Source organism: Oncorhynchus gorbuscha, linkage group LG03 (assembly GCF_021184085.1).
Source record: "Oncorhynchus gorbuscha isolate QuinsamMale2020 ecotype Even-year linkage group LG03, OgorEven_v1.0, whole genome shotgun sequence".
NCBI lineage: Eukaryota > Metazoa > Chordata > Actinopteri > Salmoniformes > Salmonidae > Oncorhynchus > Oncorhynchus gorbuscha.
The window spans coordinates 31835093-31856370 of NC_060175.1; the positions used below are offsets into that span (position 1 = coordinate 31835093).

General features: G+C 44.4%; 1 protein-coding gene across 3 annotated transcripts in view; it reads right to left on the reverse strand.

Moving 5' to 3' along the window:
- The window catches only part of LOC124031224 (extended synaptotagmin-1-like), a 51471-nt gene extending 30466 nt beyond the window's left edge, over positions 1–21005 (reverse strand). For 2 of the 3 annotated variants that reach the window (XM_046342249.1, XM_046342248.1), the window contains exons 1-13: positions 20540–21003; positions 19204–19245; positions 15269–15403; positions 14962–15035; positions 12731–12803; positions 12347–12436; positions 12068–12123; positions 11692–11812; positions 6160–6336; positions 5753–5835; positions 5406–5454; positions 5164–5253; positions 4861–4962 (exon numbers count right to left, since the gene is read on the reverse strand). In XM_046342249.1, coding sequence (XP_046198205.1) covers positions 4861–4962; positions 5164–5253; positions 5406–5454; positions 5753–5835; positions 6160–6336; positions 11692–11812; positions 12068–12123; positions 12347–12436; positions 12731–12803; positions 14962–15035; positions 15269–15403; positions 19204–19245; positions 20540–20890 — 1443 coding nt within the window. In that variant the 5' untranslated portion in view covers positions 20891–21003. Of the gene's footprint in view, positions 1–4860; positions 4963–5163; positions 5254–5405; positions 5455–5752; positions 5836–6159; positions 6337–11691; positions 11813–12067; positions 12124–12346; positions 12437–12730; positions 12804–14961; positions 15036–15268; positions 15404–19203; positions 19246–20539 lie in introns of all 3 variants that reach the window. The other variant, XR_006838094.1, reaches the window with a different exon arrangement.
- Positions 21006–21278: the final 273 nt, after the last annotated feature.

Sequence of the window (21278 nt, forward strand, 5' to 3'; positions counted from 1 at the left end):
ATAAGAAATCCTGCTATGCCCTCAGACGAACCATCAAACAAGCAAAGCGTCAATACAGGATTAAGATTGTAACATACTACACCGGCACTGACGCTCGTCGGATGTGGCAGGGCTTGAAAACTATTACGGACTATAAAGGGAAACCCAGACGCGAGTTGCTCAGTGACGCGAGCCCACAAGACGAGCTAAATGCCTTTTATGCTCGCTTCGAGGCAAATAACACTGAAGCATGCACAATAGCAACGGCTGTTCTGGATAACTGTGTGATAACGCTCTCGGTAGCCGATGTGAACAAAACCTTTAAACAGGTCAACATTCACAAAGCCGCTGGGCCAGATGGATTACCAGGACGTGTATTCAAAGCATGCACGGACCAACTGTCAAGTGTCTTCACTGACATTTTCAACCTCTCCCTGACCGTGTCTTTTTTTTAAATGTATTACAAAAACACAGGGAAGGTGTAACAGAATTAGAACATGAAGGACAAACAATACTGCATCAAGACACTATCATACATGTATCAGTCTTTTCGCAACAGAGCCATCCTTATGTGTGCGTGTGCGTGTGCGTGTGCATGATAGTGATATAAAATATATGTCATAGTTTCCTTATCACAATTTTGTGAATCCCGAACCCTCCAAGATCCCCCCAATAGCTGTCCCTCAACCATTCGAGACCCCTCCCATAGTTCCCTCCCAGAATGATTAAAAAAAAAAAAATATAATAATTCCATTCCCCAACCCCAATAACCCCCCAATGCACCAACAACCAAGAGAATGAACTAAAGATTTAAAAAAGGAAAAGACAGAAGAACAAACAACAATGCAAAAGAATATAACATTTTTAAAAACAAAGGACATCAAGAACAACTGAAATCATAACAGCAATGCCTACTTTATATATTTGTGTGCATGTCTGGCACTACTACATGTATGTGTGTGTTCTTGTATGTGTTTACTTGAATGAGAGTGTGTGTATATGCATGTGTACAAACACCTGCACGGCATCAGCCTCAGGCAAACCGGCATTAGTTGTAAAAACACCATGACTTCGTGTCATTCAAATGTACTTCCATCATGTTTTATTTGGACTTTTTTCCCCTTTATCATTTGACCATCATTCTCTCTCACACACAGCAACTCCACTCCCACTTGTCTCCAATCCCACATCCCAACCCTCAGCTTCCCTCAGCCCAACCCATCTATCTCTGCTGGCCACCCACTTTGTGTTTCTACGCAACACATATCTTTCAACTATGCTATGATGTTTAATGTACAATTTCAATCTATCTAATCAAATCTACAGATTGCGTGTTGAAGTTAAATACTTTTACTTAAAGTATTAGTATATTAGTAATTGACTGACCCGGTCTCTCCAGATCTCCTAACAGTACTATTTCTAGGGTCAATTTTAGATCAATATGCATTTTCAGCCATTCCTGAATCTGAGACCAGAAACAGGCTACCTGAGGGCAATACCAAAATAAATGGTCTATTGATTCTGTATCCTCACATCAAAATCTGCAGAGCTTCGATGATTTTATGCCCCAAATATTCAAAATTTTGTTGGTGGCAAGAATTCGATATAATAATTTTAGCTGAAAAGCATGAAGTCTTGAATCTTGCGTTGTTTTATACAGTGGGGCAAAAAGTATTTAGTCAGCCACCAATTGTGCAAGTTCTCCAACTTAAAAAGATGAAAGAGGCCTGTAATTTTCATCATAGGTACACTTCAACTAAGACAGACAAAATGAGGGGAAAAAATCCAGAAAATCACATTGTAGGATTTTTTATGAATTTATTTGCAAATTATGGTGGAAAATAAGTATTTGGTCACCTACAAACAAGCAAGATTTCTGGCTCTCACAGACCTGTAACTTCTTCTTTAAGAGGCTCCTCTGTCCTCCACTCGTTTGTTTTTAAGCCTTGGATTTCTAATCCTCTAATGTTGTTATTGGATCAGATTTTAATAGCATTTCGATGTCCATAACGAATAGATATGGTGACAGCGGACACCCTCGTTTAACTCCTCTTGACAATTCAAAACTCTCTGAGAAGTAGCCGTGATTTACTATTTTACACCTGGGGTTGCTATACATTATTTTTACCCATTTTATAAGAGAATTACCAAAATAGAAAATATCCAGGCATTTTTCTTTTTAAAATCCAGTCTTACTTTATCAAATGCCTTTTCAAAATCCGCTATAAATACCATTCCTGGATTCTTAGATGTTTCATGATGTTCTATTATTTCTAATAGTTGTCGTATATTATCTCCAATGTATCGTCCATGTAAAAAACCTGTCTGATCAGGATGAACAATACCTGTTAAAACCCTTTTAATTCTGAGTGCTACACATTTCGCTAGTATTTTTGCATCACAACATTGAAGTGTAAGGGGCCTCCAGTTTCTTTAGATAGACTGGGTCTTTATATTTGCCATCTGGGTCTTGTTTTAATAATAGAGAAATCAGACCTTCCTGCTGAGTACCTGACAGACTCCCATTTCTATAGGAGATGTTAGAACAATCTAACAATGGAGCTTTTATTATATATAAAAAAACTACCAGTATGCCATCAAGCTCTGGGTTTTTTTCAGACTGAACAGATTTAATAGCCTCAAAGTTCTTCCTCTGTAATTTGGCCTTCGCACTGATCTTTCTGTACATTTGTTAATTTTCCTTTTTTTTTATTATTTGGAAAGAATTCCTTGCCTGATATAATTAGCTTCCGCTTTTAAAATATCATTCGGAGAATCATAGATGACTCCGTCTTCAGTAACGAGTTTCTGAACGAGTCTGTAATACCTACATGTTTCAAGCAGACCACCATAGTCCCTGTGCCCAAGGAAGTGAAGGTAACCTGCCTAAATGACTATGTGGCACTCACGTCGGTAGCCATGAAGTGCTATGAAAGGCTGGTCATGGTTCACATCAACAGCATCCTCCCGGACACCCTAGACCCACTCCAATTCGCATACCGCCCCAACAGATCCACAGATGACGCAATCTCAATCGCACTCCACACCGCTATTTCTCACCTGGACAAAAGGAACACCTATGTGAGAATGCTGTTCATTGACTACAGCTCAGCGTTCAACACCATAGTGCCCACAAAGCTCATCACTAAGCTAAGGACTCTGGGACTAAACACCTCCCTCTGCAACTGGATCCTGGACTTCGTGACGGGCCGACCCCAGGTGGTAAGAGTAGGTAACAACATGTCTGCCATGCTGATCATTAACACTGGGGCCCCTCAGGGGAGTGTACTTAGTCCCCTCCTGTATTCCCTGTTCACCCACGACTGCGTGGCCAAACACGACTCCAACACCATCATTAAGTTTGCTGACGACACAACAGTAGTAGGGCTGATCACTGACAAAAATTAGAAGGCCTATAGGGAGGAGGTCAGAGAACTGGCAGTGTGGTGCCAGGACAACAACCTCTCTCTCCCTCAATGTGAGCAAGACAAAGGAGCTGATCATGGACTACAGGGAAAGGCGGGCCGAACATGCCCCCATTAACATCGACGGGGCTGAAGTGGAGCGGTCGAGTTTCAAGTTCCTTGGTGTCCACATCACCAACAAACTATCATGGTCCAAACATACTAAGACAGTCGTGAAGAGGGCACGACAAAACCTTTTCCCCCTCAGGAGACTGAAAAGATTTGGCATGGCTCCCCCAGATCCTCAAAAGCTTCTACAGCTGCACCATCGAGAACATACTGACCAGATGCATCACCACCTGGTATGGCAACTGCTCGGAATCTGACCATAAGGCGCTACAGAGGGTAGTGCGAACGGCCCAGTACCTCACTGGGGCCAAGCTTCCTGCCATCCAGGACCTATATAATAGGCGGTGTCAGAGGAAAGCCCATAAAATTGTCAGAGACTCCAGTCACCCAAGTTAGATTGTTTTCACTGCTACTGCACAGCAAGCTGTACCGGATGGCCAAGTCTAGGACCAAAAGGCTCCTCAACAGCTTCCACCCACAAGCCATAAGACTGCTGAACAATTTATAAAATCGCCACCGGAATATTTACATTGACCCCCCTCCCTTTTGTACACTGCTGCTACTCGCTGTTTGTTTGTTTCCTATGCATAGTTACTTCGCCCCCACCTACATGTACAGATTACCTCAACTAGCCTGTACCCCTGCACACTGACTCGGTACCGGTGCCCCCTGTATATAGCCTCGTTATTGTTATTCTTATTGTGTTACTTTTTATTATTACTTTTAATTTAAGCCTACTTTCATCTTCTTGAAATGCACTGTTGGTTAAGGGCTTGTAAGTTAGCATTTCACGGTAAAGCCTGCACTTGTTGTATTCGGCACATATGGCAAATAAAGTTTGATATGATTTAATTTGGTTTGTAACAAAAGCCTGCACACTCTGTAGTGCTATAGAGCTAGGACTGGTAACCAATGTCATAGATGTTGCATGGCAACCACCGAAAAACAGTATAGAAATCAAAGCCGTCCTGACGCACAGAGGAAACAACAGAGCTGTGTGCAAACAGTTTCAGGAAGTCTAAAGCTGAACACACCACCACTATGGCTGTTGTTCTCGCTCCTCACCTGCCATTCACTCCCCTTAACAGATCAAATAGGACTGGGTACGTGAAAGCAACATGGCAGAAACTCCACCTAGCCTACCTGAAAGCTAGGTGGAGATATTCCTTACACCTATCAAATGATCTCAGCTCAGTGATGGGAAGTGAAAAAGGGCAGATGGCAGGGAACAACTCTGTAACAAGAACCCTAACGACAGTTTCAGCTGTACCCTAGCAAAGCCACAGACAGGAAGTAGCTTTGGGCTGAGAGAGGAGGGGGGAGAGGTTGATGAGGTGTGGTGACTCACAGGAAGGGCTTCAGCCTTGTCCAGATACACTGCCAAGATAGCTGCCGAGGGGGGGTCAGAGGTCTTACTGGACACCGTCATGCTCTCGTTCCTCTGAAGAACCTGGGGGAGGAGTGGAGAGGGGAGAAGGGAAGAGGCACTCAGCTCTAAGCAATGTTCAATCTGCACATTCCTTCACTACGGGCTCACTGCCAGTGTACATAGTCACCACAAAGTTTAACCATACAAGACAGCCTGAGCATCATATTCCTTTCACATTGACTGCGGGAGGAATATTACGATAGGGAGGATATGGATGCAGACCTGTTCCAGTCGCTCCGTATTGGGCAACAAGACCAACCACTCCAGTCTGAAATGGACACGTCCTGACTTGGTTTCTTTCAGAGTGAACCACTGAGAAACAAACATAAATATACAGATTGTGATGATAATGTAATGGGGAAAGCATAGACATTACTTCTAAATGGGTTGTGAGTCATCTTGTTAAATTGTTATCTTGTTAAATGTCTAACTTTATCAGACATTCAATAATACAAATAACTCACTTCATCAACAATTTTGGACTTCTTCACGATACCCAAATCTATCTTGGTTCTGGAGGAAAATGGAAAGAGGGAGAGAGACAAATAGAGAAATAAACAAAAACAGAGAGAAATCAAGACGATGGAGGAAAAAAAAGGAAAGGAGAACCAGTAGTATTTAAGGACAAGAGGATAACACTACATTTAAAACACTAGGAGACTTTATATCCTTCTCCTTTTGACTCAGTGGTAGGATTATGAGAGGTGAAAGGTCATGGGAGTCAGTAAAAAAGTGGCAGTGCGGCACACAGAAACCCATGGGCAGGCAGGCAGGCAGGCAGGCAGGCAGGCAGGCAGAGAGATGTAGCTACCTCCCCAGAAAGTCATCATTGTCTGGGTCTTTGTCATAAACCTCCACCTCCAGCTCCTGACCTGGTACTTCATGGACTATGACCTGACACACACACACATGGACATACACAACACCATGAGGACCAAACACAGGACATGAATGAGGAGACAATGTGGCTGTGTACTGTATATAATTACTCAGTTGGCAGTGGATTTCCCTTAATAGACACACACATATAGGGGAATCCCAACTCCATTACCGGACCAATGCATTCTCTACCAAGTAATGCATTATCTTCCTAAATAAAGGTATGGAAATCAAGACATGCTATTTTCCAACAGTAAATGCAACACTAATATGTGGCAGTGACATTCAATGAAAGAGGAATGAGTGATTTTACAATCCTCCGGCTCCTGGCCCCCTCACCTCATACATCTCTCCCCACTTGGGACAGACAGTGTTGTCCACAACGTGGGAGGTGAAAGTCTGAGTTCCCACCCTACACAGAGCATACGGGTCAGACAACCCCGCTATCACTCCCTTCATGTAGTTGTCCTTAGCTGGCAGGTCATCAGCCTCCAAGAGGTGGATACGTACCACACCCTAAGAGAGAGAGAGAGAGAGAGAGAGAGAGAGAGAGGGGATTCAGAGAGAGAGGGTGCAATGGAGTATTTCAGGAGGGAGGGAGGGACAGTGAGAGGATTGATACTGGTATAAGCTCTATTATGTGTAATGTCTGAATAACTATGGGTCAGAGGTTGACAGCACGCTCAGATAAGATTCATAGAGTCTGTGGTCTGAGTAAATGTGTGTGTTTAAGGAGTGTTTGAGAGTTTTTGTGGAGAGTTTAAAAAATATGTAGATATATTTCTAGGGGTTAGATCAGCTTTAATATTGCAGATACTGTAGATTGTGGGTTCTATCAAAGTAATTGTTTGCATCATTGCACCAGATGTCGGGCATACAACGATACCTTGGTCTTTAAGCCTGGGATTTCTAGCCCCTTGATATTATCGTTGGACCTGATTTTAATAGCTAACATTTCGATAGCCACAATAAATAAAAATAAAATCAAATTTATTTGTCACATACACATGGTTAGCAGATATTAATGCGAGTGTGGGGAAATGCTTGTGCTTCTAGTTCCGACCATGCAGTAATATCTAACAAGTAATATAACCGAACAATTCCACAACAACGACCTTATACACACAAGTGTAAAGGAATGAATATGAATATGTACATAAAAATATATGAATGAGTGATATATGAATGAGTGATGCCCGAACGGCATAGGCAAGATGCAGTAGATGGTATAGAGTACAGTATATACATGAGATGAGTAATGTAGGGTATGAAAACATTATATAAAGTGGCATTGTTTAAAGTGGCTAGTGATAAATTGATTACATCAATTTTTCCATTATTAAAGTGGCTAGAGTTGAGTCAGTATGTTGGCAGCAGCCACTCAATGTTGGTGATGGCTGTTTAGCATTCTGATGGCCTTGAGAAAGAAGCTGTTTTTCAGTCTCTCGGTCCCTGCTTTGATGCACCTGTACTGACCTCGCCTTCTGGATGATAGCGGGGTGAAGATGCAGTGGTTGTTGTCCTTGATGATCTTTTTAGCCTTCCTGTGACATCGGGTGGTGTAGGTGTCCTGGAGGGCAGGTAGTTTGCACTCGGTGATGCGTTGTGCAGACCTCACTACCCTCTGAAGAGCCTTACGGTTGTGGGCGGAGCAGTTGCCGTACCAGGCAGTGATACAGCCCGACAAGATGCTCTCGATTGTGCATCTGTAAAAGTTTGTGAGTGTTTTTGGTGACAAGCCAAATTTCTTCAGCCTCCTGAGGTTAAGAGGCGCTGCTGCGCCTTCTTCACCATGCTCTCTGTGTGGGTGGACCATTTCAGTTTGTCCGTGATGTGTACACCGAGGAACTTAAAACTTTCCACCCTCTCCACTACTGTCCCGTCAATGTAGATGTGGGGCTGCTCCCTCTGCTGTTTCCTGAAGTCCACGATCATCTCCTTTGTTTTGTTGACATTGAGTGTGAGGTTATTTTCCTGACACAACACTCCGAGGGCCCTCACCTCCTCCCTGTAGGCCATCTCGGCGTTGTTGGTAATCGAGCCTACCACTGTAGCGTCGTCTGCAAACTTGATGATTGAGTTGGAGGCGTGCATGGCCACGCAGTCGTGGTTGAACAGTGAGTACAGGAGAGGGCTGAGAACGCACCCTTGTGGGGACCCAGTGTTGAGGATCAGTGGGGTGGAAATGTTGTTTACCTACCCTCACCACCTGGGAGCTGCCCGTCAGGTAGTCCAGGACCCAGTTGCACAGGGTGGGGTCGAGACCTAGGGTCTCGAGCTTGATGACGAGTTTGCAGGGTACTATGGTGTTAAATGCTGAGCTGTAATCGATGAATAGCATTCTTACATAGGTATTCCTCTTGTCCAGATGGGTTAGGGCAGTGTGCATTGTGATGGCAATTGCGTCGTCTGTGAACCTATTGGGGCGGTAAGCAAATTGGAGTGGGTCTAGGGTTTCAGGTAGGGTGGAGGTGATATGGTCCTTGACTAGTCTCTCAAAGCACTTCATGATGACGGAAGTGAGTGCTACAGGGCGGTAATCATTTAGCTAAGTTACCTTAGCTTTCTTGGGAACAGGAACAATGGTGGCCCTCTTGAAGCATCTGGGAACAGCAGACTGCGATTGAATATGTCCGTAAACACACCAGCCAGCTGGTCTGCGCATGCTCTGAGAACGCAGCCGGGGATGCCGTCTAGGCCTGCAGCCTTGCGAGGGTTAACACGTTTAAATGTTTTACTCACGTTGGCTACAGTGAAGGAGAGCCTGCAGGTTTTGGTAGCGGGCTGTGTCAGTGGCACTGTATTGTCCTCAAAGCAAGCAAAAGATTTGTTAAGTCTGTCTGGGGGCAAGGCATCGTGGTCCACGACGGGGCTGTTTTTTCTTTTGTAGTCCGTGATTGATTGTAGACCCTGCCACATCTCACGTGTCTGAGCCATTGAATTGCGACTCCACTTTGTCTCTATACTGACGCTTAGCTTGTTTGATTGCCTTGCGGAGGGAATAGCTACACTGTTTGTATTCGGTCAAGTTTCCTGTCACCTTGCCCTGATTAAAAGCAGTGTTTCGCACTTTCAGTTTTGCGCGAATGCTGCCATCAATCCATGGTTTCTGGTTGGGGAATGTTTTAATAGACGCTGTGAGTACAACATCACCGATGCACTTGCTAATAAACTCGCTCGCCGCAATGCGGAACATATCCCAGTCCACGTGATCGAAGCAATCTTGAAGCGTGGAATCCGATTGGTCGGACCAGCGTTGAACAGACCAGAGTGCGGGTGCTTCCTGTTTTAGTTTCTGTCTATAGGCTGGGAGCAACAAAATGGAGTCGTGGTCAGCTTTTCTGAAGGGAGGGCGGGGGAGAGCCTTATATGTGTCGAGGAATTAGAATAACAGTGATCAAGGGTTTTGCCAGCTCTGGTAGCACAATCGCTATGCTGATAGAATTTGGGGAGCCTTGTTTTCAGAATAGCCTTGTTAAAATCCCCAGCTACAATAAATTCAGCTTCAGGATATGTGGTTTCCAGTTTACAAAGAGTCGAATGAAGTTCTTTCAGGGCCGCCGATGTGTCTGGTTGGGGGGAATATACACGACTGTGATTATGATCGTAGAGAATTCTCTTTGTAGATAATGCGGTCGGCATTTGATTGTGAGGAATTCTAAGTCAGGTGAACAAAAGGACTTGACTTCCTGTATGTTGCTATGATCACACCACATCTCATTAATCATAAGGCATACACCCCCGCCCTTCTTCTTACCAGAGAGATGCTTGTTTCTGTCGGCGCGATGCGTGAAGAAACCAGATGGCTGTACTGACTCTGATAGCGTGTCTCAAGTGAGCCATGTTTCGTTGAAAGAAAGAACGTTACAGTCTATGATGTCTCTCTGGAATGCTATCCTTGCTCGGATTTCGTCTACCTTGTTGTCAAGAGACTGGACATTGGAGAGTAGTATGCTCGGGAACGGTGTGCCATGCGCCTGTCTACGGAGCCTGACCAGAAGACCGCTCCGTCTGCCCCTTCTACGTCGCCGTTGTCTTGGGTCGCTGGCTGGGATCCAATCCATTATCCTGGGTTGTGGACCAAACAGAGGATCCGCATCGGGAAAGTCGTATTCCTGGTCGTAATGATGGTGAGTTGACGTTGCTCTTATATCCAATAGTTCCTCCCGACAGTATGTAATAAAACCTACGATTACCTGGGGTACCATTGTAAGAAATAACACGTAAAAAAAAAAAAAAATACTGCATAGTTTCCTAGGAACGCGAAGCGAGGCGGCCTTCTCTGTCAGCGTCGGAAGTGGGAGGATATACCGATAGTGAACAACCTTGCTTTAATTCTCTTGACAATTTAATACTTTCTGAGTAGCCATTATTTACTATTTTACACCTGGGTTTACTATACCACTGTATAAGTGAGACATTTATAATTACATTGTATTCGTACTTTATTAAAAGCTTTTTAAAAATCAGCTATGAATAACCAGGCCCGGTTTCCTCGATTTTTCATAGTGTTCTATTGTTTCCAGTACTTGTCTTACATTATCTCCAATGTATCGTCCAAGTAAAAAAAACTGTCTGATTAGGATGAATAATATCTGAAAAATACTTTTATTCAATGCGCTTTGCATTTTGCTAGAATGTTTTCAGCACAACACTGAAGTGTAAGGGGACTCCAGTTTCTTAGGTGGACTGGATCTTTATATTTATGTTTCAATAATAGTGAAATCAGACCTTCTTGCTGAGCATCTGATGATCAAACATTTTTATAAGAGTGTTTAAAACACGCTAATAACGGACCTCTGAGTATATCCAGCCCTGATGTTTAAGGCATTAATTGCATCAAAACGTTCCTCTGTAATTTGGCATTCACATTATGTCACACCCTGATGTGTTTCACCTGTCCTTGTGCTCGTCGCCACCCCCTGCAGGTGTCACACATCTTCTCCATTATCCCCTGGGTATTTATACCTGAGTTTTCTGTCTGTCTGTTGCGGTTCGTCTTGTTTTGTCAAGTCAACCAGCGTGTTACTCCGTGCGCCTGCTTTGTCCTTTTCTCTGTTTTTTGCTAGTCCTCCCAGTTTTGACCCAAGCCTGCCTTGACTTTGAACCTGCCTGCCTGACCTCGAGGCTGCCTGCCACTCTGTACCTCCTGGACTCTGACCTTGTTATGATCTTTTGCCTGTCCACAACCATTCTCTTGCCTGCCCCATGGATACTAATAAATATCAGGGACTCGAACCATCTGCTTCCCGTGTCTGCATCTGGGTCTTGCCCTGTGCCCTTATACATTAGTCTTTCTGTAAAACTGTTAATTTTACACTATTAAATAAAAAAAGAACGTAAAATTAACTTCAATTAGTGGAAATGGAGGACACTGAAATTAAAACATATGCTTAAAGTATTTTTCTTCCTTTTTGAAAATATAGTTTGGTGAATCATGGATGACTCCGTCATTCGTAACAAGTTTCTGGAGAGTGTTTGTGGAGTGTGTGGTCTCACCCTGGGCAGAGGAGAGCATAGCTGGGCAACGTGCAGGTCTACTACCAGGGGAACAGTCAGGCTGGAGAGTGTTTGTGGAGTGTGTGGTCTCACCCTGGGCAGAGGAGAGTGTAGCTGGGCAACGTGCAGGTCTGCTACCAGGGGGACAGTCAGGCTGGAGAGTGTTTGTGGAGTGTGTGGTCTCACCCTGGGCAGAGGAGAGTGTAGCTGGGCAACGTGCAGGTCTGCTACCAGGGGAACAGTCAGGCTGGAGAGTGTTTGTGGAGTGTGTGGTCTCACCCTGGGCAGAGGAGAGCGTAGCTGGGCAACGTGCAGGTCTGCTACCAGGGGAACAGTCAGGCTGGAGAGTGTTTGTGGAGTGTGTGGTCTCACCCTGGGCAGAGGAGAGCGTAGCTGGGCAACGTGCAGGTCTGCTACCAGGGGAACAGTCAGACGGTTGGGCAGAACCAGGAAGGAGGCGATGGCGTCCATTATCATAGTGTCAGACATGATGCTGAGAAACACAGTGAGGGAGCACACGACTTCATATATACAGTAGATACGGAAGTACACATACAATAAATACAGTAGTACAGCATTATACAGCCTGGTCAGGTGGCATATCACATCATATAACAGTGTTGATGGTATCATGTGATGTAGTGAAGTATAGTTTTGTGTTATGTGTTATATGAAGTGAATTATCATCACATTATATAGTGACTCCAATTACAGAACACTAACAACAGACAGAGTCAACCTCACTCACTTCAGGCCAGGGATGTCCAGTAAGTTGGTCAATCCAGTCCAGTTGATGTCCAGTTTCTGCAGGACAGGGGTGAAGGGATGAGGGAAAAACAGAGGAGCAAATGTTGGGGTTCAGGACTTTCAATACAAAGAGAAAGGGAAGTACGTAAACAAATGGAGGCATGGACAAGTAGCCGGGAGTGGACGATAGTGGTGTTGGGGGGGAAGGGGACAGGAAGGGAGAGATGGACAGACTTATGGTAGGTGTGGAGGAAAGAGAGGGACAGTCCCAGGTACCCACCGGCCTGCGGATGAAGAACATGGTGACCGCGCCCACGATGGGGACATCTCCAATCAGAGGCTCTAGAATCACCCTCATCATCCCGTGCAGCTGAAAGAGGCAGGAATATGGATACATTAATATAAAATGAATGGCAACAATAAAAGGTTTATAATGGGTTTATATGTACTTTATAGACTGAATTATTTGTTTATATATAAAAAAAAGATGGCATTTGTAAATGACTAAAACCCTGTTAATTATAGTCTTACGGGTACCTTACTGTGGGAACGAGATCCCTTCATGCCTCTCCCTTTCTTATTTTCTTTGTCAATTCATTCTTTCTCTCCCTATTTTCGATAATCTCCCACAGCCATATCATAGACTAGAGAAGATAAAACATACCTGTATTCCCTTGACTCCTGCTTTGCAGAAATACCTCTTCACCTCCACATTAATCTCAACGTTTCCAACATAGCTGCATGGTAAAAGAGAAGGATACTGTAACACATTGCAATCAATAATGGGTCCTTGTATAACGGATATGATCTTCAATACCCAGTAGATCTCATTTTGAAGAGAGAGTGAATGGTGCTTTTGAGGCCTGGTGTCACGCCCTGACCTTAGTTATCATTTTTTTCTTTATTATTTTGTTTAGGTAAGGGTGTGATGAGGGTGGTATGTGTGTTTTCGCTTGTCTAGGGTTTTTGTATATCTATGGGGTTTTGGTATGTCTAGGTAAATGTAGGTCTATGGTGGCCTGAATTGGTTCCCAATCAGAGGCAGCTGTTTATCGTTGTCTCTGATTGGGGATCCTATTTAGGTTGCCATTTCCATTTTGGTTTTGTGGGTTATTGTCTATGTGTAGTTGCCTATCAGCACTCGGTTTATATAGCGGCATGTTCATATTGTTTGTTTAGTGTTATTTCTTTATTAATAGAAGTTTGTATTCATATCACGCTGCGCCTTGGTCTCATCAATACGACGAACGTGACAGAATAACCCACCAAACCAGGACCAAGCAGCGTGAAAGGCAGGAACAGCGCTTTGTGGAAAAATGGACCTGGGACGAAATGCTGGACGGTAAAGGATCCTGGACGTGGCAGGAGTGGCTCGCCTACCATGGAGGCAGGTGGAAACTGTGCAGGAGGAACGGCGAAGTAAGAGAGGACAGCAACGACGTCGGGAAGGTAGGCCACAGAAACCCCAATAAAACATTTTAGGGGGGAGGCACATGGAGCAGTCTGCGAAGTTGAGGGGTGAGTCAGATTGTCGAGGAGTTATTGGACAGATCGTAGGAGAGTGAACGGAGGGGAGATTGAGACATTCGAGGAGTTGTTGATGAAATTGGAGGAGAGTGAAGAGAGAGAGCTGTTGGTTTGGCGTAGTATGCACGGCATTCGCCCTGACGAGCGTGTTAGCTGTCCGATGCCATCTGTGTCAGTTCCTCATACTCATCCTGAAACATGTGTTAAAGTTCCAGAACAATTGATGCCGGCTATACACACTAGGTCTCCAGTGTACCTTCACAACCCGGTGTGTCCTGTTCCTACTCCTCGCACTCTTCCTCCAGTGCGCCTCCAGGGTCCAGTACGCCCTGTTTCTCCTCCCCGCACTCGCCCTGAGGTGCGTGTCACCAGCCTGGTCCCACCAGTGCCGGCACCACGCACCAGGCCTACAGTGCGCCTCGGCAGTCCAGTACGCCCTGTTCCTGCTCCTCGCACTGGGGTGCGTGTCCCCAGCCCGGTACCACCAGTGCCGGCACCAGGCCTACAGTGCACCTCGGCAGTCCAGAGCGTCCGGCGACGGTCCCCAGTCCGGAGTCTCTGGCGATGATCCATGCAGCGAGGGTCCCCAGCCCGGGGCCTACGGCGAGGATCTGCAGTCCAGAGCCTCTGACGATTATGGTCCTTCTGTAGCTCAGTTGGTAGAGCATGGCGCTTGTAACGCCAGGGTAGTGGGTTCGATCCCCGGGACCACCCATACGTAGAATGTATGCACACATGACTGTAAGTCGCTTTGGATAAAAGCGTCTGCTAAATGGCATATATATATATGATCCACGGGTCACAAGAGCAGACTCAGTGTAAAGAAGGGGGGGCGGCGTCCAGAACCAGAGCCGCCACGAAGGTTAGACGCCCACCCAGACTCTCCCATATAGGTTTAGGTTTGCTGGCGGGAGTCCGCACCTTGGGGGGAAGGGGGTTACTGTCACGCCCTGACCTTAGTTATCTTTGTGTTCTTAATTTTGTTTAGGTCAGGGTGTGATGAGGGTGGTATGTGTGTTTTTGTCTTGTCTAGGGTTTTTGTATATCTATGGGGTTTTGGTATGTCTAGGTAAATGTAGGTCTATAGTGACCTGAATTGGTTCCCAATCAGAGGCAGCTGTTTATTGTTGTCTCTGATTGGGGATCCCATTTAGGTTGTCATTTTCCATTTTGGTTTTGTGGGTTATTGTCTGTGTGGTTGTCTGTCAGCACTCGGTTTATATAGCGTCACGTTCATTTTGTTAGTTTGTTTAGTGTTCTTTCTTTATTAAAAGAAGTATGTATTCATATCACGCTGCGCCCTGGTCTCATCAATATGACGAACGTGACACCTGGAGGAAAGTCAAACATGGAAGGGTTGAAGGTCACCTGATGTACACGTCCAGCAGAACTTGTCCCCTCTCATTCTCTGTGTGTGCTTTCACACCCACAACCTTCATGGCCTACAACATACACACAGCATAGTTACATACAGAACATAATATACACTAAATATAACAGTCGTTGTCAAATTATAATTTTAAAATTATAAAAGGTCATTGACCAATATGTCTGAAGTTCACTTCAGTGAGAGTGAAATAAAATCTTGTGCTGTGTTTAAACAGTGTCACAGTGTATCCGTATGATGAGACCTGTAAGCAGTGTGTTTAATGGTGAAATTTATCTTAGAAGTTACCTTGTCCCCAAAGTCCACCTTGGTGAAGGTGAGGGTCTGGAGGTGAGTGCTGGAGGAACGGATGGAGGGAGCGATGGTCTCCACCAGCAACTTTTCCAGATACTGACCCACAAACGGCCACACCTGCTGCAGAATCTGAGGTGGGGGACAGGGAGAGGAGCAGGGATGATGGTCATAGTTTGTGTAATGCACACCAAGCAATTGCTTTTCAGCAATCCTAAATCAGGTTATTACAACATTCTGAGGGAAACACAGATAGACTTGTAAAATAGTTCTACGTCTTGAGACATTTTATGTTAGAATATTGAACCTTTCAAACTCATTTCAAAATGTTGAACAAACTTCAGTGCGTTGAAGACAACTGGTAACTCTGAAAAAAACGAGATTCGGCTGGGAAAGATAGTTTAACAGTTATCCAACTCTGAATTCCAAATCAGAAACTCTGGCATCTTTCTAGAGATCCTACTTTGACACTGATGTCATGGATTGACCCCCCCCCCCTCCCCTATTTCCCAGTTGTCTTGAAAGTACCATGACCAGCATATGTAGGTACCATCAATCCAGTCAAATAAAAAAGCAAACTATTTGTAAATTATTTGAATTTATCCCCAACTGTGCCTCGCAAATGCTACACCAACTGATCTATTTCATTACTGAAGCTTGAGTTTTGCAATATATACTTGCACAAAAATATAAACTCAACGTTTAATGTGTTGGTCCCATGTTTCATGAGCTAAAATAAAAGATACCAGCAATTTTCCGTGTGCACAAAAAGCTTTTTTCTCTCAAATGTTGTGCACAAATTTGTTTACAATCCTGTTAGTAAGCATTTCTCCTTTGCCAAGATAATCCACCCACTTGACAGCTGTGGCATATCAAGAAGCTAATTAAACAGCATGGTCATTACACAGGTGCACCTTGTGCTGGGGACAATGAAAGGCCACTCTAAAATGTGAAGTTTCATCACACAACACAATACCACAGATGTTTCAAGTTTTGAGGGAGTGTGCAATTGGCATGCTGACTGCAGGAATGTCCACCACAGCTGTTGCCAGATAATTCAAAGTTCATTTCTCCACCATAAGCCTTCCCCAACGTCGCTTTAGAATATTTGGCAGTACATTCAACTAGCCTCATACCTTTGGCAGCGATTACAGCCTTGAGTCTTCTTGGGTATGACGCTACAAACTTGGCACACCTGTATTTGGGGAGTTTCTCTCAAGCTCTGTCAGGTTAGATGGGGAGTGTCACTGCACAGCTATTTTCAAGGCTCTCCAGAGATGTTAGATTGGGTTCAAGTGCGGGCTCTGGCTGGGCAACTCAAGGACATTCAGAGACTTGTCCCGAAGACACTCCTGTGTTGTCTTGGCTGTGTGCTTAGGGACATTGACCAGATGGAAGGTGAACCTTCGCCCCAGTCTGAGGTCCTGAGCGCTATGGAGCAGGTTTTCATCTATGATCTCTCTGTACTTTGCTCTGTTCATCTTTCCCTCGATCCTGACTAGTCTCCCAGTCCTTTCCGCTGAAAAACATCCCCACAGCATAATACTGCCAACACCATGCTTCACCTTAGGGATGGTGCCAGGTTTCCTCCAGACGTGACGATTGGCATTCAGGCCAAAGAGTTCAATCTTGGTTACTTCAGACCAGATAAACTTGATTCTCATGGTCTGAGAGTCCTTTATGTGCCTTTCGGCAAACTCCAAGCAGGCTGTCATGTGCCTTTTACTGAAGAGTGGCTTTCGTCTGGCCACTCTACCATAAAGGCCAGATTGATGGAGTGTTGCAGAGATGGTTGTCCTTCTGGAAGGTTTTCCCATCTCCACAGAGGAACTCTGGAGCTCTGTCAGAGTGACCATCGGGTTCTTCGTGACCAAGGCCCTTCTCCCCCGATTGCTTAGTTTGGCCGGGTGGTCAGCTCTAGGAAGAGTCTTGGTGGTTCCAAACTTCTTCCATTTAAGAATGATGGAGGCCACTATGTTCTTGGGGATCTTCAATGCTGCAGAATTTTGTAAATAAGGTATTTCTGTTATTTCTAAAAACCTGTTTTCGCCATTCATTATGTGGTATTGGGCGAAGATTGATGAGGATTTTTCAATTTTAGAATAAGGCTGTAAGGTCACAAAATGTGGAAAAAGTCAAGGGGTCTGAATTCTTTCCAAATGCACTGTACATTACATATTAAAATGATTTGCTTGCTTTCCTCAGGTTGAAAAAACAGTTTGTAAATCCTCCACGCTTGACAGACTGTAGTTTTTGAGTCTTACATCAACCGTCAGTTGAGGGAAGAATGTTCCATGAGTTTGAAATGTTCAACATTCCAAAATAAAATCTCAAGACATATAACTATTTTACTATTTTATTTTTTTCCAACTGGACAACGACACTAAGCACACAGCCAAGACAACACAGGAGTGTCTTCGGGACAAGTCTCTGAATGTCCTCGAGTTGCCCAGCCAGAGCCCGCACTTGAACCCGATCTAACATCTCTGGAGAGAGCTGAAAATAGCTGTGCAGCGACGCTCCCCATCCAACCTGACGGAGCTTGTGAGAAACTCCCCAAATACAGGTGTGCCAAGTTTGTAGAGTCACACTCAAGAGGACTCAAGGCTGTAATCGTTGCCAAAGGTATTAGGCTAGTTGAATGTACTGCCAAATTCTCTAAAGCGACGTTGGGGAAGGCTTGTGTTGTGGTATTGTGTTGTGTGACAAAACTTCACATTTTAGAGTGGCCTTTTAATGTCCCCAGCACAAGGTGCACCTGTGTAATGATCATGCTGTTTAATCAGCTTCTTGATATGCCACAGCTGTCAAATAGTTACAAATAGTTTGCTTTTCTATTTGACTGGATTGATGGTACCTGCATATGCTGGTCATGGTGCTTTCAAGACAACTGGGAAATAGGGGAGGGGGTCAAACCATGACTTCAGCGTCAAAGTCAGATCTCGAGAATGATGCCAGAGTTTCTGACTTGGAATTCCGAGTTGGATAACTGTTAAACAATTTTTCCCAGCCATAAAATGTCTCAAGACATAATTCAGTGTCTTGATTGACAGGCTGTCTCAAAACGTCTTCAAAATGTGTCTTAAGGCATGTCTTGAGAACAAAAGTGTCTTGAGACGTCTCAATTGGTTCAGAGGGGTTGGGTTAAATGCGGAAGACCCATTTCAGTTGAAGGCATTCAGTTATACAACTGACTAGGTATCCCCCTTTCCCTTTCCAATTGCATGTCACAAGACATCTCAACACAAAGGTGATGGCTGCATATGTAAATCTAAAGAATGAGTCATCAACAACACTAACAGCAAGGGTTTCTGGTGTCTAGAGGCCAGTAGAGTCTGCTGATGTCCCTGTAGCAAACCCGACTCAAATCTCTGCTTTGTCCAAAAGATAGCGGTGCTCGGACCTCGTGTTCCCAATGTAGCGAACACAATCATTTCAGTCTTGGCTGAGGAGGTCTATTTTTAGCAACACAGCCTGGTTTTTCAGGGCTGGAAGAGAGGACAAATATTGCCATATGATTGGATTTTAGGGGTTTGGCTGCCCCCCCCCCCCTTCCTGTGAGTCAACCTGCACTAATGTGGAAAGGTTGACAGAGTAGCCTGGCTCTGGGCCTGCTGCCTGCTCTCTGCTGCAGGAGAGGATAGATTGCTGCCGCTGCCTAGACACAGTGGCGAGGCTACTGGAGTGGGTGTCCATGTTGTAACATGGTAGTGTAACAGCAGCAGCGCTAGTCTCTCAGACAGCTACCATGCCCCACCAACCATCTATCAACACAGCACCTGGCTCACAGAGACAGAGATAGGCATGTGTGTTTACTGTGTGTTTAATGGGAGAAGTATGCATAGGGTTTCTCTTTATCCTCTCTAAAGTGCAGCCATCTGTGAGCAGAGGGAGCCAGACGGAAAGTACAGTAGGGGGTGATATAGTAGTACCTTATTGAGCCACTCCACCTTCTCCACATCTGGGAAGTTGACCTGTAAGGAATTAGAATATAAATCATTCACATATAGAACAGATTTAGGAATTCAGCAGTTGTCTAGTCATATGCATATGCACTATAAAGTGTAATCTGATCTGACTAGCTTTTCCCAGTGTGTTTGTCTGATGTTGTGTGTTGTAAATTGTGCTACAGCGAAAAATGAACTGTCAACATCCAAAGGGCAGGAAGTGGGGGTGAGAAAGAAGTACACCACCATCTCAATGGCTTATTTTGTCACTAAACAAAACTATCTTATAGTGTAAATCATTCAAACACCATTCTTCACCCATAGCAGACTAGACTCTCTGCCAAAGGTTATGTTGTGACCAGTAGTTGGGATATCTTGTTTCTTCCCCTTATCTGTTATTTGGAAATAGAGGCATTCTCTCTGACTCACTCGCTCCTTAGTCCCAAGAGAAGATATATCGAGAATGGCCTAATATAGAAGCAGCTGAGGAAGCGGTGGAATTATACATAGTGAGAGAGAGAAAAGAGAGAGTGCATCAAAAGACCACACCTCAATCAATGCATCTCAAATGGCCTTTCTAATCTATACCTCGGCATCAATATGGTCTGCAAGCGTCAGAGCATTACTTTACTGGGTCCTTTTGGGAAGAAAGATCAATTATCCACTCAGCTCAGCTGCATGGGGGATGATGGCCTAGGCTACTGTAGCTTGGATACAGTATACCAGCCACACAAATATTAATTGCAGTTTGAGCCAGAGATTTTGTCATGTACATGTAGTAACTGTATAATAATATTGTTCTACCCATGTTTCAAATTATTTTATATCCTATTAGCGCAGTTATCATTTATATATTTTATATAATTTACATCCGTTTTAGGGATGGCACGTTACCAAACTGTCCCTCATACCATCACGGTCCCCTAATCCTCCCCAGTTTACAATTGGCTCATTCATCCCCCTCCTCTCCCCTGTAACTATTCCCCAGGTTGTTGCTGTAAATGAGAATGTGTTCTCAGTCAATTTACCTGGTAAAATAACGGTAAAATAAATATCAAACTATGGTTTAGGATACATTTTACAGGATCTCTTTGGTCCAGCGATAGGCTAGTTTCTGTAACCATGCATGTGCATAGCCTATTGTGGCATTGTGTGTGAAGATTTTGGAAGACTGGCTGGTTAGGACCATACTAGCCTAATCGGATAGAATCGAGGACGTCGTGTTGTGGCATCTGATAGGGGGCTTTAAATCCAGAAACACTTGGTGAACCAAGTAAACTTTTTGAAGTGAGTGACAGACCGTTATCACACATTGTCTTACCCAAGCAGGGAGATCCTTTTTACTTCTGAAATGTTTCATGGATGTATATTGTTTCTCGTTGTCATAGTGGTGAATGGCGGACCGCAGACGAGCTTCTTTTGCCTCGCGCGAGTGCCTCCATCCCGTGTAGACCATAAGCCCGAAAACCAAAAAACTGGCGCTAACCCGGTAGTATCCTGCAAGGTACACGGGCAGCAAGGCACCTAGGCACTTGCCAAATGTCCAAAGAACCGATACAGCGTCAAAACCCGGTGGCTTAATTTCTCCGCTATTCGGTGCATTATTATCGGAATGGACCGACCCAGATGCATTCTTGGTGGATTCTCCCTGTCCCGAGTCCGGATTTTGCATCGTGATTTTTTTAATATCAAGATTCTCACAGAAAAAGTAGTCTAGCTAGTGCAAGTTCTTCATTACTTCCTTTCCAACAGAGACTATCTATTGTACAACTGTTCTAGAATCTAGCCAATACCGTTAGCAGAACCGAAACACGCCCAGTCCATGAAGAGAAATGCCGCAGTCGAAATATGTGTACTCATTCGTGAATGCGCGTCTGCCTGCCTTCTTTGCAACCTGGTCTCAAAGCGTATCGTATTATTCTGTACGCAAATGAGTCACACTCCATTTACAATGCTAAATTTCATTTCGTATGGTATGTATTAATGTGTGGATGTCTATCAATCATTTTGAATGATATGTTATGAATTTAATTCGTATGATATGTTACAAATTGCTTAAC